Raw genomic sequence first — 20,000 nt, forward strand, 5'->3', positions numbered from 1 at the left:
CATTCCTTTTGCTTTCCACTTTGAGCTTTTATTCTCACAAAAAATAAAAGATTTACTGTTATGCAGACTACTGCATTAGTGTAAAAATGGTATAAATAATATCAGCGCACTTGTGACAGAATATTAGACTCTCCAGTTGACGTGTATTGGACGCGTGGCATGATGTGTTTGCTTTTGAACATTGGCAAAAATTTTCCATTTCTGCTACTTTGAGCTCAATTTCAAGGTACTTTTCATTGTGAAACCAATCAAAATCATCTCAATTTCTGTAATATGTCTTTCATTCTATAAAATGACACCAAGAAAACGAGAATACAACCATAAATACCATACGAAAATACACTGTAAAGTTGCTGTTTTAAACCTAAAACACGCTCGGAGTTTTTTTTTTTTCTCATTGTGCACTGTGTGCTGCAGGATTTTTTTATACTGTGCACACTGACCACGCTAGATTTAAAGGCACTAGAATTTACTCGTACTAGTACGGCACCAACCCTGGCGTGCAAGCCATACTAGTACGACACCGACCTGAAAATGTTAAAGATTATAGTTATTCAGTATATAATTTTCTTTGTGGCTGTTATCACGAAATTGTTATCCTTGAATGTGAGATCTTCTGACATTATCAGTAGCTTCATTTGATATTAGATGTGTTTCATGGTATGTATTTTAGTAGTATTTGAAACATGGGGATATATTTTTTATGAGCATGAAGCATCGCTGTAACAGTATTGTTTTCCACAGTAAAGACAAGAGTTTTCATTGGAACAACTGTATTAGTTAATATGTACTGGTAATAATTGTTTATGTGAGCCACAATAATCTTTAGAAGTGACTAACCAAAAAATAATTGGAAGTATTCAAGTTAATTAAACTTGTAAAAAAGTTTTTATTTAAGAGATGTGTACATAGAATACAAATACATTTTTTTTTTTTTAATGGTCTTTAGGGCACAATGTTATGGATACAGTGGACCCCCAGTTATCGGCCGTAATCCGTTCCAGAAGGTCGGCCGATAACCGAATTAATATTTCCCATAAGAATTAATGGAAATACAATTAATCCGTTCCAAACAAAAATATTCACAAAACAATAATTTTTTTAAACAGTTATGTAAGTATTACAAACCTTTATTGAAGGCTAATGCTCTCTTCTGGAAGATAGGGAGGAGGAAAGAGGGAGAAGTTAGTGTTTGGAAGGGGAACCCCCCTCCATAAAGACTTTAGGTAGCAAAGCCTTCTCTGGGGTTACTTCTCTTCACTGTCTTTTATTGCCACTAGGACAAGCTTGAAAGTCACTGGACCCCTATCTCACAAAATAACTGTGCAGAGTGCTCTGTTTCTGGCGTCTGTTTAAGATTTCCCTGAAGTGGGACAGGGTTTTGTCACTAAACATGTTGCAGATATGGCTTGTTTCAGCTTTGTCAGGGTGGTGTTTCTCTACAAAAGCTTGCACCCTAGTCCACACTGCACACACCTCTTTAATCTCTGAAGAAAGCACCTCCTTCACTCCCTCTTCCTCCTCCTCTGAAGCAAGCTCCTCAGCTGCAGTCTGTTGCTGTTCGAGATGAAGCTCTTCAGTGGTTAGCTCTTCCCTGTGGTCCTCCACCAACTCTTCCACATTCTTGCCACTCACCTCCAACCCCAGGGACTTCCCCAGTGCCACAATAGAGTCAACAGGGTCAGAGTCAGCCTCAAACCTTTCAAAATCACTCTCTTGGACACAATCTGGGCACAGTTTTCTCCAAGCAAAGTTCAAAATCCTAGAAGTCACTCCCTCCCAAGCCTTACCTATAAGGCTTATGCAGTGGAGGATAGTGAAGTGATTCCTCCAGAACTGTCTTAAGGTCAACTGAGTGTCTGTGATCACTTCAAAGCACTTTTGAAACACTGCTTTTGTGTAGAGTTTTTTTGAAGCTAGAAATGACCTGCTGGTCCATGGGCTGGAGGAGAGGTGTGGTGTTAGGAGGCAAGAACTTCACTTTTATAAAATTGAAGTCCCTAAACACTTGATCTTCCAAGTCTGGAGGATGTGCAGGAGCATTGTCCAGTACCAGGAGGCACTTGAGTGGCAATTTCTTTTCTAGGAGGTATTTTTTCACACTTGGGCCAAACACATCATTAACCCACTCCCAATCTATTCTTCATGACATCGTTCTTCTTGAACACTCTGGGATTTTATGAGTAATACACGAGTAAAGGCTTCGCTTTGAAATCCCCATTAGCATTACCACACAACAAAGAGTAAGCCTGCCTTTCATAGGCTTGTGTCCTGGCAGTGCCTTTTCCTCTAGGGTAATGTAGGTCCTGTTTGGCATTTTCTTCCAAAACAGGCATGTTTCATCACAATTAAACACTTGTTGGGGTTCGAATCCTTCAGCCTTTACATAGTCTTGGAATTCATGAATATACTTTTCAGCTGCACATTTGTCAGAACTTGCAGCCTCACCATGCCTTACAACACTGTGTATGCCACTATGCTTCTTAAATCTATCAAACCATCCTTAACTGGCCCTAAATTCACAAACTGCAGCACTTGTTCTAGGTATTTTCTTCGCAAGATCCTCATGCAACTGCTTTGCCTTCTCACAAATGATCGACTCCACAACCCTGTCTCCCACTAATTCTTTTTCCTTAATTCACAATATTAATAACTTTTCCATCTCTTCCATTATTGGTGGCCTTTGTTTAGTTAGAAAAGTTACTTTTTTTGCAACATTAGCATCTTTGATTTGTTCTTTCTTTGCCAGGATGGATGTAATTGTTGATTTATTCTTGCTGTACATCCTGGCAAGTTCCACCACCTTCATACCACTCTCAAACTTTTCTGTCACTTCATTCTTAAATTCCACGGTGTTTCTCACTTTCTTTATCACAGGAACTTTACTAGGAACTTTCTTTGGAGCCATCTTTACTTATTTCACAGTAAATAAGCAAAATGTTTGGATGTATGAGCAGAAGCTTCCTCAGCCACCGAGAGACAAAGCCAAACTGAAGTGCAAGCTGCCCCAGCCAGTGGATGGGCGTGTCCAAAACGGCCGATAACCAGGGGCTGAAAAACCCGCTGATAACCAAACCGGCCGGTAACCGGGGGTCCACTGTATATTAAAAACACACTCCATAGGATAAGGCAGTAGTCAGATAGTGTGATTTAATGTCCCATGTTATTGGTCAATTTTGTTGAATTCCACTGTTAGTATCATCAAATTGTAATAAGCTTGGAACAAATAAGGTGTCTTGCCAGTACAGGTGTCTCCTTGCAACAAAATTTGCTTGTGTACATGTACTGTTAAGGCAGTGTTACCCACATTGCATTGTGTGTACCCATGTCTCCCAACAGTTTTTTTTACCTAGGCATGTGGCCTAGGTAAAAATTATGCTTAAATAACTAACACACGTTTGGTCCTTTTCCAAAATGTACTTATCAGACAGTTTGGACCCTCTGCATAAATTTACTTCTCACACAATTTGGACCCTCCTGGATAAATTTACTTCACACAGTATATAGGGTCTCTGTAATCAGATGCATAACAGGCTTAATAGATAGTAATATATTCACATTCATTTATTAGCTTTTAATGAGCACATGTTAGGATTTGATGCATAGTCACAGTTGGCACTGTATGACCCACTCCATATTTAGGTGATTACCCATGAGTTGAATTATGGTATATAATGAAGCATCAGTAACAAAAAGGCACAAACCATGACTGGAACAATACACAAATAACCTGCACATGGAATAGAGAAGCTTACAACGACATTTCGGTCTGTCTTGGACCATTTACAAAGTCACACTGCAACTTTGTAAATGATCATAATGACACGATTACAAACAAACCATACCACGGGTGGGGTTAGAACCCACTATCAGAGAATCAAACTCCAGACAGTCACATTAGCCACTGGGCCAGCTAGCCACAATTGTGGCTAACGCGTCAGTCTGGAGTTTCATGACTCTGATCACAGGTTCAGACCCCACCCATGGTTTGGTTTGTTTGCAGTTGTGTCATTATGATTTTGTGAGTTTTGTAAATGACGACTGAAACATCATAAGCTTATTTTTTCTATGTGCAGGCTATTTGTGTAATGAAGCATCTTTGTGATAAATTGGAAGGCCATCTGTTTCAGTAATTCTTTACAAAACATTATTAAGTGGAAGCACGAAAATTTTAATAAAAAGGATGATCAAGGTCATACTGCTAACATATCTTGGTTTTGCCTTCAGAATGTTATAAATCAGTCCAGTACTACAAATGTACAGTCAAGTCCAAGCAAGATAAGGCAGTTGCAAAATCAAAATAATACACCAAATGAAAATCTTTCCAAGGTGAGAAGGAATTAATTTACAGTTCTGCAGTTTTTATGTCCAGCAGGTCATATATCATTTTTAATAATGTTTTCATGTTAGTTTCATGGATTCACAAGTTTCAGGGTGATAATTCAGTTCCTAGTATTCCTTATGTAATTTAGTGGCATTCCTGTGTATCTTGCCTGATGTGTCCTTCACTGCAAGAAATTTGAATGGTCATTAATTACACAGTGAATGTATAAATATCTTTTTTTTTTAACTCAGGTACAAAGTGGAGGGTGTCCAGGTATGACCAGAGAAATGCTTCCTGAAGATGTGATCACATCAACGCCTGCTGTGGAACAAAATAAAACTCGGGGTCATTTGCACAGTGTAGAAGAAGGCAGTTTCTTTGGAGTTGGCAAACATAAAGATGGCTCAGATCTTGGTATGAAAAACTTTTTATAATAGTAATGTTTCTTGTAGTTGGAAAGTCTTGTTGCATGTTATCAGAGGAATAAATAATGAGCACAAAATTTTAGTTTGAAAATTAAAAAAAAAGTGATGAGCGATAAGTTAAATATGTATGCGCATAAACTGATTATGCAGAAAAAGTGTGTGCTCACGATAACCCAATGTTTTAAATATATAATGCTGAAATCTGTGCATGTTCCTCATCTCAGCTAGTATTTCGTAAGATTACCCTTCGTCTTGTAAAATACCATAGGTCTCCTGGACACTAATAAGCCTAACTATGGAGAATAAAAAAGGCTCTCCCACACCTTAATAGCACTCAAGATTTTGGAGGTCTAGGACACATCCATGCCATGAAGCTTAAGTTTACAAGTGCTCTCTATTATATTAAAGTCTTTCAAGTTTCCAGGCCAATCATTAAAGTATGGAAAAAATATATAATTTGACCAATTCTTTGTCTTTGGTAGTATAGCAAAGGGCACCATCTTCCATGTAAGCATTACCCTGGCACTTTTTTAATCTATCAGGCAAATAGTCTGCTAAAGGCATATATATGGTTGTACATATTTATGAGGCCTATATGTGATACAAAATTTCATGTTTCGTGTACAAAGCTTATTATAGCCATGAACATTGACCTGAAATGAGAAAGGTGTTTCTGGATTTGCCCTAGAGAGATGGAGAACTGGACAGTTTAAGGGTAGTATTGTATTTTAAAAACTAGATAATATAAGGAATTTCATGATAAGCTTGCCAGAAATATACAAAAAGTATGAGGATAAAGGTATGGAGCACAGAGCTGAAATAAGGGTGGAGACTTACTCAGGACAAGAAAGAGCTGGAAATAAGGATGCAGGACATTGTGCAAAATACAAAGAAGGAAGAGATGGCAATAGCAGAGAAACAGAACACACTAGAGAAATATGCCTCAGGGAAAGGTAGACAAGAAAATCCAGACCACCTTAGAAAATGAGGATGAGCTTACCACAGACAATGTAGGCAGTAAGAACATCTATGAATATTATGCTGAAGGGATGTGCAAATATGGGAGAGAATGCTGGTCTTACCACACCAGAAACTGTTGAAATGTGCTAGGGAAGGGGAAGTGCCACTTTAAAAAGGAATGTGGGTACTTACATCCAGAGATATGCAAAAACTCAGTGCAGCTCAGAGAATGTTATGACCTCACCTGCTCAGGAGATCAAGAAAAGGGGCCGAACTGGGAAGAATAACCAGTGGTACAGCAGTGTACAACAGTGGAACAAACCAAACTAGTCATACTCAACAGGGTTGAGTATACAACAGACAGGTGTACAACACATACTGGGAAAAGCAAGGATATATACACCGGGTGCCATACCAGAACATCTCAAATGACAAATATTTAGGGTTTGAAGTCAAATAAAAATTACAGAGTTAGCTATATTAATGGGCTCTTCACAGAATCAAGTGCTGTGTTTGGAGCATTCACAGAACAAAAAAAAAATTAATATGTATACATGTGATAGAGTTAATAGGTCACAGGGAAGAGGACTGTTTGTTAAAGATTGTTGCACAAAACTGTTGATTATCAAATGATGCAGTAGAAAAGCATTTGACACATGAAATCATGGGATGATTTTACACAAAATGAGAGCTATAGGCATAATGAGGTAGGCAAGTATATTTTCATCTTTCTGATAGATAGAACACAAAGAGTAGTAGTAAACAGAGCAGAATCCAGTATTACAAGCTTAGTACCCCCAAGGCATGGTCCTGGTGAATTTTTTTTTTTTTATTTTTTTTTTTCAACAAGTCGGCCGTCTCCCACCGAGGCAGGGTGACCCAAATAAGAAAGAAAATCCCCAAAAGAAAATACTTTCATCATCATTCAACACTTTCACCTCACTCACACATAATCACTGTTTTTGCAGAGGTGCTCAGAATACAGCAGTTTAGAAGCATATACGTATAAAGATACACAACATATCCCTCCAAACTGCCAGTATCCCAAACCCCTCTTCTAAAGTGCAGGCATTGTATTTCCCATTTCCAGGACTCAAGTCCGGCTATATAAAAATAACAGGTTTCCCTGAATCCCTTCACTAAATATTACCCTGCTCACACCAACAGCTCGTCAGGTCCCAAATACACCATGCGTCTCCATTCACTCCTATCTAACACGCTCACGCACGCTTGCTGGAAGTCCAAGCCCCTTGCCTACAAAACCTCCTTTACCCCCTCCCTCCAACCTTTTCGAGGACGACCCCTACCCCACCTTCCTTCCCCTACAGATTTATATGCTCTCCATGTCATTCTACTTTGATCCATTCTCTCTAAATGACCAAACCACCTCAACAACCTCTCTTTGGCCCTCTGACTAATACTTTTATTAACTCCACACCACCTCTTAATTTCCACACTCCGAATTTTCTGCATAATATTCACACCACACATTACCCTTAGACAGGACATCTCCACTGCCTCCAACCGCCTTCTCGCTGCAGCATTTACAACCCAAGCTTCACACCCATATAAGAGTGTTGGTACCACTATACTTTCATACATTCCCTTCTTTGCCTCCATAGATAACGTTTTTTGTCTCCACATATACCTCAATGCACCACTCGCCTTTTTTCCTTCATCAATTCTATGATTAACCTCATCCTTCATAAATCCATCCTCTGACACGTCAACTCCCAAATATCTGAAAACATTCACTTCTTCCAATTTGATATCCAATTTTTCTTTATCTAAATCATTTTATACCCTCATCACCTTACTCTTTTCTATGTTCACTTTCAACTTTCTACCTTTACACATAATCCCAAACTCATCTACTAACCTTTCCAATTTTTCTTTAGAATCTCTGTGAGTAATAACATTGGCTGACCTTTCTTTCAATGAAGACACTAAGGCAAATGTCGCAACAGCCAAGAAACTGATAGGATAATACTGAGAACTTCCAAAACATGGGAAATGTTCTTAATGGTGACACTTCTATAGTCTCGTTGAGAGTATTGTTGTGTGTTGATGGCTCTGTTCGAGGCAAGAGAGATATCAGAGCTGAAACAGATAAAGATCATTTAAGGCCCACATAGAGATAATGAAGCATTTAAATTACTGGGAACTCTTCAGAGTCCCAAATGTATACTCTGAAGCTAAGGAGAGAGAGATATACATACATGGAAAGTACATGAGGGCCTAGTCCTAAATCTGCAGGAAGTGTACAATAAACCCAGTGAAAAGGAACATTGTATCAACATCCATGGCCCTTGACTATTCAACATCTTATCATATGATTCTGAAACACTGCTGAAACAAAGATAGAAGCCTTTAAGAGGAAACTAGATAAAGTGTCTCCACCAAGTGCCAGATCAACCAGGCTGTGATGGATACATAGGCCATTGGGCTGGCAACAGCAACAGCCTAGCTGACCAAGCAAGCACCAAAGGAGCCTTTCCCAAGGCTGGGCTTCAGGAGTAGAAAAACTCTTTGAAACTCATCAAAGGTATAAAGATACATCAGTGGCAGATAGACATACAGTAGGGCCCCGCATTATTTCAAATTATGACCAAAACTCGCTATATGGCTCCCTCCACCTGACTTTCTAATACGGTCACCATGCCCCACCCTGTTTGTTTACATTCTTCGTGAGCTCTGCGTCTCTCCATTATGTCTAGAAACTTTCCAAAATTTCAAGTGTTTTAAACTTAATTCATGTTTTACATAGTGAGGACCCTCGAGTTTCGGCAGCATCGACTCGTGAAATCCGACTTTCGGCAAGTTTTTTGGGCAAAATTTGGCCTCGAGTTTCGTGATTAGACTCGTGATTCGGCAACTGTCCGGTACCCGTCCGCCCATCACCGTGCACACAAAGCTAGTCTCCCACGCCATTCACGCTCAGTGTGCCATTGTTTACCAACACGTGACCATCACCCCACGGGTTCATACGTAATAATCCATTGTTTTTTGTGATTGCAACTGTTAAATAAGTCACCATGGGCCCAAGGAAAGCTAGTGCAAGCCCTTTGGTAAAAAAAGTGAGGAACACAATCGAATTCAAGAAGGAAATCATTGAAAAATATGAGAGTGGAGTGCGTGTTACAGAGCTTGCCAGGATGTATGGCAAACCTCATTCAACCATCACTTCAATCGTGGTGAAAGGAAAGGAAATAAAGTGTGCTGTTTTTGCAAAAGGGTTAGATATACTGACAAAAAGGAGATCACAAATCCTCGAAGAAGTGGAGAGGTTATTGTTGGTGTGGGTTACCAAAAAACAATTAGCAGGAGATAGTGTTACGCAGTCGATAATATGTGAAAAGGCAAGGCAGTTGCATGACGATCTCGTAAAGAAAATGCCTGCAACAAGTGGTGATGCTTGTAATTTTAAGGCCAGCAAAGGTTGGTTTGAGAGATTTAAGAAGCATAGTGGCATTCTCAGTGTGATAAGGCATGGTGAGGCTGCCAGTTCTGACAAAATTGCAGCCGAGTAGTTTGTACAGGAGTTTAAGGAGTGCATAGACACTGGAGAATTCAAACCCCAACAATTGTTTAATTGTGATGAAACAGGCCTCTTTTGGAAGAAAATGGCAAAGGAGGACCTACATCACGCAGGAGGAAACGGCACTCCCAGGACACAAGCCTGTGAAGGATAGGCTTACTCTCATGTTTTGTAGTAATGCTAGTGGGGATTTTAAAGTGAAGCCTTTACTGGTGTATCACTCTGAAAATCCCAGAGTGTTCAAGAAAAACAGTGTCGCCAAGAGTAATTTGTGTGTGATGTGGAAGGCTAACAGTAAGGCATGGGTCACAAGGGATATTTTCCTTGACTGGTTTAATGAAGTGTTTGGCCCCAGTGCGAAGAAATACCTCCTGGAAAATAAACTGTCACTCAGGTGCCTCCTGGTAATGGACAATGCTCCTGCTCATCCTCCAGACTTGGAAGAGCAAATAGTGGAGGAGTTCAGTTTTATCACGGTGAAGTTCTTGCCCCCTAATACAACTCCTCTCCTCCAGCCCATGGACCAGCAGGTCATTTCAGACTTCAAAAAACTCTACACAAAGCAGTGTTTCAAAAGTGCTTTGTAGTGACCTCAGACACAGAATTGACCCTAAGAGAGTTCTGGAGAGATCACTTTAATATCCTCCATTGCATAAACCTTATAGGTAAGTCTTGGGAGGGAGTGACTTCCAGGACTTGGAACTCTGCTTGGAGAAAATTGTAGCCAGAATGCGTAGAAGAGAGGGATTTTGAAGGGTTTGGGGCTGACCCTAAGGAGCCTATGCCAGTTGTGGAATCTATTGTGGCATTGGAGATGTCCCTGGGGTTGGAGGTGAGTGGTGAGGATGTGGAAGAGTTGGTGGAGGACCACAGGGAAGGACTTCTGCCCCAGCCTTCGTCGGGTGTGGACGTCTCTCTCTCGCCTGAGTTTCAGTGACAAATTTCCACCGTTCTCTCTGGGACACTTGTCCTCATCTATTTTGCTGGCTGGGCACTGTACAGGAGGGGCACCTGTTCGTTGGCTTACTTTTAGCCAGCTCCATTTTTTTCTGTTCTGCAGAAGATTCTTTAATGGTCTTTGGTGGGAAGCCAGTTACTGAACTCAGGTGGAGGTGTGGGCGTCCCTCTCTGCTGGGGCTTGGCAAGGGCGTCCACCGGATCTAATTGGAAACTTTGAGTGTCTATCTCTATTTTCAAAGGAACTTTTGTTCCTTTTCTCTCATCGCCCAGCCTTGGGCAACAATTTTTTCTCGTACCATCGAGAAACCGGGCTCAATACAGCATATGCTGTCAGTGACCCTGATAAACGCAACAAAGAAGAAGAAGAAGAAGACCACAGGGAAGTGCTAACCACTGAAGAGCTGCAAGAGCTTCATCTGCAACAGCAATAGATCACAGCTCAGGAAACTGCTGCAGAGGAGGAGGAGGAAGAGAGATGGAGGAAGGTGCCTTCTTCAAAGATTAAGGACATTTGTGGAAAGTGGACTGAAGTGCAAACATTTATGGATGAACTCACCCTAACAAAGCTGTTGCAGGCCGTATTGGCAACATATACAATGACAGTGTTGTGTCCCACTTCAGACAAATCTTAAAGAAACGCCAGAAACAGAGCTCCCTGGACAGATATTTTGTGCGACAGGGTGCCAGTGACTCTCAAGTTGTTCCCAGTGCCAGTGTCTTTAAAAAACAAAGAATGGAAGTAATCCCAGATAAGGACTTCATACCTGAAGTCCTAATGGAAGGAGATTCTCCTTCCAAACAATAGTGTACACCTTCCTCCTATTCCCTCCTCCCGTCTTCCATCCACCCAGAAGTCTTCAGTAAAGGTAAGTGTAATGTTATTATTATTTTTTATATGCATGTACTTGCTTTCTGATTGTTTTCAGTATGTAAATCTTTATTTAATTTGAAAAAAAAAATTATTTTAATATTTCTGGGTGTATGGAACAGATTAATTTTATTTCCATTATTTCTTATGGGGAAAATGGTTTCGAGTTTCGTGAATTTCGACTTTCGGCAGGCTCTCTGGAACGGATTAATCATGAAACTCGGGGGTCCACTGTACATGTATATACTCTGATAATTATACGTATGTGTACCTGTACCTAAATAAACTTACACACTGTGCTTGCATGCAGGTACACATTAAAATCACTAAGAGTGTCTTATTAGTTTTGAAGACACCATATTAATAATGACAGTAAAGAGAAGGGGGACAAAAGAGATTGTAAAAATTATAGAGGAATAAGTTTACTGAGTATACCAGGAAAAGTGTATATTAGGGTTATAATTGAAAGAATTAGAAGTAAGACAATGTAGGATTGTGGATGAGCAAGGAGGTTTTAGAGTGGGTAGGGGATGTGTAGATAAAGTGTTTACATTGAAGCATATATGTGAACAGCATTTAGATAAAGGTAGGGAAGTTTTTATTGCATTTATGGATTTAGAAAAGGCATATGATAGAGTGGATAGAGGAGCAATGTGGCAGATGTTGCAAGTATATGGAATAGGTGGTATTACCTGGAGAGAGTTCCGGGGGTCAACGCCCCCGTGGCCCGGTCTGTGACCAGGCCTCCTGGTGGATCAGAGCCTGATCAACCAGGCTGTTACTGCTGGCTGCACGCAAACCAACGTACGAGCCACAGCCCAGCTGGTCAGGAACCGACTTTAGGTGCTTGTCCAGTGCCAGCTTGAAGACTGCCAGGGGTCTGTTGGTAATCCCCCTTATGTATGCTGGGAGGCAGTTGAACAGTCTCGGGCCCCTGACACTTATTGTATGGTCTCTTAACGTGCTAGTGACACCCCTGCTTTTCATTGGGGGATGTTGCATCGTCTGCCAAGTCTTTTGCTTTCGTAGTGAGTGATTTTCGTGTGCAAGTTCGGTACTAGTCCCTCTAGGATTTTCCAGGTGTATATAATCATGTATCTCTCCCGCCTGCGTTCCAGGGAATACAGGTTTAGGAACCTCAGTAATTGAGGTGTTTTATCTCCGTTATGCGTGCCGTGAAGGTTCTCTGTACATTTTCTAGGTCAGCAATTTCACCTGCCTTGAAAGGTGCTGTTAGTGTGCAGCAATATTCCAGCCTAGATAGAACAAGTGACCTGAAGAGTGTCATCATGGGCTTGGCCTCCCTAGTTTTGAAGGTTCTCATTATCCATCCTGTCATTTTTCTAGCAGATGCGATTGATACAATGTTATGATCTTTGAAGGTGAGATCCTCCGACATGATCACTCCCAGGTCTTTGACGTTGGAGTTTCGCTCTATTTTGTGGCCAGAATTTGTTTTGTACTCTGATGAAGATTTAATTTCCTCGTGTTTACCATATCTGAGTAATTGAAATTTCTCATCGTTGAACTTCATATTGTTTTCTGCAGCCCACTGAAAGATTTGGTTGATTTGATGTCTGCCTGGAGCCTTGCAGTGTCTGCAATGGAAGACACTGTCATGCAGATTCGGGTGTCATCTGCAAAAGAAGACACGGTGCTGTGGCTGACATCCTTGTCTATGTCAGATATGAGGATGAGGAACAAGATGGGAGCGAGTACTGTGCCTTGTGGAACAGAGCTTTTCACCGTAGCTGCCTCGGACTTTACTCTGTTGACTACTACTCTCTGTGTTCTGTTAGTGAGGAAATTATAGATCCATCGACCGACTTTTCCTGTTATTCCTTTAACACGCATTTTGTGCGCTATTACACCATGGTCACACTTGTCGAAGGCTTTTGCAAAGTCTGTATATATTACATCTGCATTCTTTTTGTCTTCTAGTGCATCTAGGACCTTGTCGTAGTGATCCAATAGTTGAGACAGACAGGAGCGACCTGTTCTAAACCCATGTTGCCCTGGGTTGTGTAACTGATGGGTTTCTAGATGGGTGGTGATCTTGCTTCTTAGGACCCTTTCAAAGATTTTTATGATATGGGATGTTAGTGCTATCGGTCTGTAGTTCTTTGCTGTTGCTTTACTGCCCCCTTTGTGGAGTGGGGCTATGTCTGTTGTTTTTAGTAACTGTGGGATGACCCCCGTGTCCATGCTCCCTCTCCATAGGATGGAAAAGGCTCGTGATAGGGGCTTCTTGCAGTTCTTGATGAACACGGAGTTCCATGAGTCTGGCCCTGGGGCAGAGTGCATGGGCATGTCATTTATCGCCTGTTCGAAGTCATTTGGCATAAGGATAACATCGGATAGGCTTGTGTTAACCAAATTCTGTGGCGCTCTCATAAAAAAAATCTTCGACTCTCAGTCTGGTTAGCGGCTTGCTAAAAACTAAGTCATATTGGGACTTCAGTGGCTCACTCATTTCCTTGCTGTCATCTGTATATGGACCCATCTTGTTTAAGTAGGGGCCCAATACTGGGCGTTGTTCTCGACTTTGATTTGGCATAGGAGAAGAAATACTTTGGGTTTCTTTCGATTTCATTTATGGCTTTTAGTTCTTCCCGCGATTCCTGACTCCTATAAGATTCCTTTAGCTTAAGTTCGATGCTTGCTATTTCTCTGACCAGTGTCTCCCTACGCATTTCAGATATATTGACGTCTTTTAGCCGCTCTGTTATTCTTTTCCATCGCCTGTAAAGGGAGCACCTGTCTCTTTCTATTTTACATCTACTCCTCCTTTTTCTTAGAGGAATAAGCCTTGTGCATACATCGAGTGCCACCAAGTTAATCTGTTCTAGGCATAAGTTGGGGTCTGTGTTGCTTAGTATATCTTCCCAGCTTATATCGGTTAGGACTTGGTTTACTTGGTCCCACTTTATGTTTTTGTTATTGAAGTTGAATTTGGTGAATGCTCCCTCATGACTAATCTCATTATGTCGGTATGGGGCTCCGCGCATACATGTCTGAACCTCAATAATGTTGTTTTTAATATGGTGACATTTCTTATCAGATCATCATTGTTAGTGAAGATGAGGTCTAGTGCATTCTCCAGTCTAGTAGGCTCTATTATTTGCTGGTTTAAACTGAATTTTGTGCAGAGATTTAAAAGCTCGTGTGAGTGTGAGTTTTCATCAGAGCTGCCTCCTGGTGTTATTACTGCAACAATATTATTTGCTATATTCCTCCATTTTAGGTGCCTTAAGTTGAAATCCCCCAGGAGCAAGATGTTGGGTGCAGGAGCTGGGAGATTTTCCAGACAGTGGTCAATTTTTAACAGCTGTTCCTGGAATTGCTGGGATGTTGCATCCGGAGGCTTGTAGACTACCACAATGACTAGGTTTTGGTTCTCGACCTTTACTGCTAAAACTTCCACTACATCATTTGAGGCATTAAGCAGTTCTCTGCAAACAAGTGACTCTGCAATGTACAGGCCAATCCCCCCCCCCCCCTTTTGCCTGTTCACTCTGTCACATCTGTATAGGTTGTAACCTGGGATCCATATTTCGTTGTCCAAGTGATCCTTTATGTGGGTCTCAGTGAAAGCCGTGAACATTGCCTTTGCCTCTGCAAGCAGTCCACGGATGAAAGGTATTTTGTTGTTTGCTGCTGGCTTTAGACCCTGTGTATTTGCAAAGAAGAATGTCATCGGACTGGTGGTATTGTTGGTACTGGGGGGGATTTTTTTCCAGCATTAGTATCTGTATCTGTTGGTTTGGAGTGGAGGCCATCGACTGTGGTTCCACTCCAGGAATGACTGGATTTGGTGTACGATTTCTGCCATTTCCTGCCAGTTTTTTTTTTCCTTCCTGGCACTAAAAAACCTCTCCCTCTTGAGTGGCTGTGGCTACCCAGGTTTTCCCATGGCCTGGATGTTTTGTATCTTTTTGTCCCCTTTAGATGGTGTGCCTGGCAATTTAAGTTATAGCACAGTTTTTCCTTTACTGAAGAGGTACACATTTCAGGGTGAAAAAGCTTACAGGAAGGGAGTTTGCATTTTCCTGTTGTCATATGGGCACGGCATTTTCTAGGGTGGTCATAGTTGCACGTCCCGTCTGTTTTTCCAGATTTCCCATGTCTGCAGATACCAAGTGCATAGTATGTGCACAGGCTTGGTTTCCATTTGCCTTGGGTTTCTGTGACTGTATTCCCTGTTGGTGCATGTTTACCTGTCTTATTCCTATTCTCCCTAGCACCAACAATGGAGCTCCCACCAGTTGTTTTTGGTAATATATCCTCACTATTGCTAGTGGAGTCCTCTTGTTTGCTATTTCCTGTGGTATTTCTAGTTTGCAATATTGGTTTTTATCTTATCTTTGACTACACTTGTTTCCCCACTATGGCTCCTGTCCCCTATGAGGTCATTTATATGTATTCCTTCCTGTGTATAGTTCCCGACTACCTGGACAAAATCTCCAGCTTCACCATTACTGTCTCCCAGGACAGCACCTCCAGCTTTACCATTACTGTCTCCCAGGACAGCACCTCCAGCTTCACCATTACTGTCTCCTATGTCAGCACCTCCAGCTTCACCATTACTGTCTCCCAGGACAGCACCTCCAGCTTCACCATTACTGTCTACCAGGACAGCACTATCAGCCCCACATTTACTGACTACCAGGGTATCACCTCCAGCCTTACAGTTTCTGACTACATGGCCAGTATCAAGGGCAGTACCATTCAGCCCAGACTTTTTATGTTCCCATCTGTTGTAGAAAGCTTCCAGGTTTTCTATGAAAGCAGCTTTGATGTTATCCTCTTTTATGTTATTAAATGCTGTAAAGAGTTTTTATGAGGATAGTGAGGCTCAGGTTAGGGTGTGTAGAAGAGAGGGAGACTACTTCCCAGTAAAAGTAGGTGTTAGACAGGGATGTGTAATGTCACCATGGTTGTTTAATATACTTATAGATGGGGTTGTAAAAGAAGTAAATTCTAGGGTGTTCGGGAGAGGGGTGGGATTAAATTATGGGGAATCAAATACAAAATGGGAATTGACACAGTTGCTTTTTGCTGATGATACTGTGCTTATGGGAGATTCTAAGAAAAAATTGCAAAGGTTAGTGGACGAGTTTGGGAGTGTGTGGAAAGGTAGAAAGTTGAAAGTGAACATAGAAAAGAGTAAGGTGATGAGGGTATCAATTGATTTAGATAAAGAAAAATTGGATATCAACTTGGGGAGGAGGAGGAGAATGGAGGAAGTGAATGTTTTCAGATATTTGGGGGTTGACGTGTCGGCTGATGGATTTATGAAGGATGAGGTTAATTATAGAATTGATGAGGGGAAAAAAGGCGAGTGGTGCGTTGAGGTGTATGTGGCAACAAAAAACGTTATCTATGGAGGCAAAGAAGGGAATGTAGGAAAGTATAGTAGTACCAACACTTATATGGGTGTGAAGCTTGGGTTGTAAATGCAGCAGTGAGGAGGTGGTTGGAGGCAGTGGAGATGTCCTGTTAAAGGGCAATGTGTGGTGTAAATATTATGCAGAAAATTCGGAGTGTGGAAATTAGGAGGTGTGAAGTTAATAAAAGTATTAGAGGGCTGAAGACGGGTTGTTGAGGTGGTTTGGTCATTTAGAGAGAATGGATCAAAGTAGAATGACATGGTGAGCGTATAAATCTGTAGGGGAAGGAAGGCGGAGTAGGGGTTGTCCTCGAAAAGGTTGGAAGGAAGGGGTAAGGGAGGTTTTGTGGGCTTGGACTTCCAGCAAGCATGTGTGAGCGTATTCGATAGGAGTGAATGGAGACGAATGGTATTTGGGACCTGACGAGCTGTTGGAGTGTGAGCAGGGTAATATTTAGTGAAGGGATTCAGGGAAACCGGTTATTTTTATATAGCCGGACTTGAGTCCTGGAAATGGGAAGTACAATGCCTGCACTCTAAAGGAGGGGTTCAGGATATTGACAGTTTGGAGGGATATGTTGTGTATCTTTATACGTATATGCTTCTAGACTGTTGTACACCTACCATCCGACTTACGACCTGCTCGACTTACAACCATTCGACTTACGACCGTGTTTTTTATGCCAAATTTCTGGGAAATAAACAACTGTTTGTGTTGTACACAGTGTTTATCCTAAACCTTACAGTATAAAATACAGTACTAACAGCATAAAAAGTAAAGTAAAACATGAAATACCAAAATAAAACAATAAAATAAAGTCATTACAAAAATGTTTTGTTGATATTCAGTAGTAAAGTTCGACTTAATTATTTATTTTGGACTTTCACGAATCGTTTCTCGAAACTGAACTCGGTCGTAAGTCGGATGGTAGGTGTATATGAGATTTTTTCCAGTCATCTTGTCGGAATGTCAGAAAGAATAGCGTTTTCTCTAGTCCAACACTTAAGATAATGTGTACACAATAGTATTACTGGGGGTAACGTAGAAAATTGTTCCTTTCCTATGCCTTCACTCAGAACATCATTCCTTTTAAAAGTGGTGTGTTACATGAAATGGGGAGTGTTTCTCTTTTTTTATTCTACTGTACCAACATGGAGATAACTTGTACACAATGTAAGGTGTTTGTATTATGGTTTAAGCTTCACCCCGGTGGAATTGAATGTGCATGAACCAGACACATTCGTCTGTTTGTTTACATACTAACACACACACACACACACTCACACTCACACTCTCACTCTCACTCTCACTCTCACTCTCACTCTCACTCTCACTCTCACTCTCACTCTCACTTTCTCTCACTCTCACTTTCTCTCACTCTCACTTTCTCTCACTCTCACTTTCTCTCACACTCACTTTCTCTCACTCTCACTTTCTCTCACTCTCACTTTCTCTCACTCTCACTTTCTCTCACTCTCACTTTCTCTCACACTCACTTTCTCTCACTCTCACTTTCTTTACACAGGGTTTGATAAGGTTAAGGATCCCTAGCTTTATTGACAAGCTATTTACAGGTTAAGGAGTCCTAACTTTATTGGCAAGCTAAGAGCTGTTACCTACATCAGCTCATTTGAAAGCATTTTTATTGTTATGAGACATACAAGTAGGGAACAGGATGAAGTTGGAGCCATCTGTGGGCCGGCATTTTCATTTGATCAACTGACTTTATCTCGTTGACATCATTATGCTGTACGAATATGTTCCATACTCGAGTCATCCTGGGTATATAGGATCTCAGATGGAGTGAAGTTCTGGAGAAGGGTACAGCCAGAGTGAAGTTGCTGCTTTCTGCCCGTCTTGTGGCATAAAAGCTTGTTTCAGGCTGTCCTCGAAGTGGATCCAAGTGTGGTACTTTGACAATATTGGCCTTGTACATAACAGTAAGGCCACCCACATTCCTCCTATGTTGAAGGCTCTGCTGAAATGACAGATCTATCCAGGATGGGTCCAGGCGAGAGATGAGACATCTTGCTCTGTTCTCTACTCTGTCAAGCAGTCACAGATGAGAGGGGGGACAGGCAAACCAAGAAAGTGGAGCATACTCAAGGTGCAAGTGTACTTGTGCCTCGTACAGAATCTTGCAACCCCTACTGTCAAGTAGATGCTTCCTGGCTGCCTTGTTTGCAAGATTTACAACATGGTTCTTCATGGTTAGTTTGGAGTCAAATTTCACCCCAAGGATATCAATTTCTTCTCCAGGTGCCAACACCCTCCCATTTATCCTTACTACTGCACCAGCATTACCATCATGGTGCCTAGAGACGATCATCATTTGCATTTTCTCAGGTGCAAATGTTACTTGCCATCTCTTTCCCCAAGCTGATATAGCTCTCATCTGGTGATTGATGTAGCTTAGAGCAGCTGGCATTTCTTCTCTTGGATAAGTGAATGTCAGTGTGCAGTCGTCTGCATATGCATGTGATTCTGGGATGAGATGAAGGAGGTCGTTGAAGTAGACATTCCATAAAGCCCAGAACGCTTCCTTGTGGAACACTTGCCCCAATAGGATGTCTTGCTGATTCTGTTCCATTGAGAACTACACTTAGAGATCTACCATGAAGGTAATCACTGAGGAGACATAGCATAGAGCCTGCAATTCCCAGTGCTTGAAGTTTTGCTAAGAGGCCCTGGTGCCACACCCGGTCGAAAGTGCCAGCAATGTCCATTGCTTCCACACAGCTGACTTTGGATTCATCCAGTGACTGGTGCCACTTAGTGGAGAGGTTTAACAACAGATCAGCAGCAGAGTAACCTTTCCTGAAGCCATATTGACGATCACAAAGTAGTGAGTGATAGTCAAAAGTCTCTGTCATTTGTCTTGAGATTATTTTCTCTCTCTCTCTCTCTCTCTCTCTATATATATATATATATATATATATATATATATATATATATATATATATATATATATATATAGATATATATATATATATATATAGATATATATATATATATCTATATCTATATCTCTATCTCTCTATCTCTCTCTCTCTATATCTCTCTCTCTCTCTATATATATCTCTCTCTCTATATATATATATATCTCTCTCTCTCTCTCTATATCTCTCTCTCTATATATATATATCTCTCTCTCTATATCTCTATCTCTCTCTCTCTCTCTCTCTCTCTCTATATATATATATATATATATATATATATATATATATATATATATATATATATATATATATATATATATATATATATATATATATATATATATATATATCTATATCTCTCTCTCTCTATATCTCTCTCTCTCTCTCTCTCTCTCTCTCTCTCTCTTGTTTATTCACCTCACCTCTCAACCCTCTACATTGAGACTGCAAATATTTTAAAGTAAGTAATGAGTGTACTGTATATGCATTTTGTCACTCTGGGGCACTTGAAATCTCATAGTATATTACGTGTGGGGTGGCCTGGCTGTCTATCATATCTTCCACACCTGCATTAAGTCTACAACTATTTTAAGTTA

The 20,000-nt window shown here is 40.9% G+C and overlaps 1 protein-coding gene across 1 annotated transcript in view; it reads left to right on the forward strand.

The window, feature by feature from the left end:
- Nucleotides 1-20,000, forward strand: part of Pask (PAS kinase) — a 352,511-nt gene that overhangs the window by 235,577 nt on the left and 96,934 nt on the right. Inside the window, exons 13-14 of the mRNA XM_070104515.1 lie at nt 4,228-4,329; nt 4,576-4,738. Of these exons, the coding sequence (XP_069960616.1) occupies nt 4,228-4,329; nt 4,576-4,738 (265 nt within the window). The remainder of the gene's footprint in view (nt 1-4,227; nt 4,330-4,575; nt 4,739-20,000) is intronic.

Source organism: Cherax quadricarinatus, chromosome 5, assembly GCF_038502225.1.
Source record: "Cherax quadricarinatus isolate ZL_2023a chromosome 5, ASM3850222v1, whole genome shotgun sequence".
NCBI lineage: Eukaryota > Metazoa > Arthropoda > Malacostraca > Decapoda > Parastacidae > Cherax > Cherax quadricarinatus.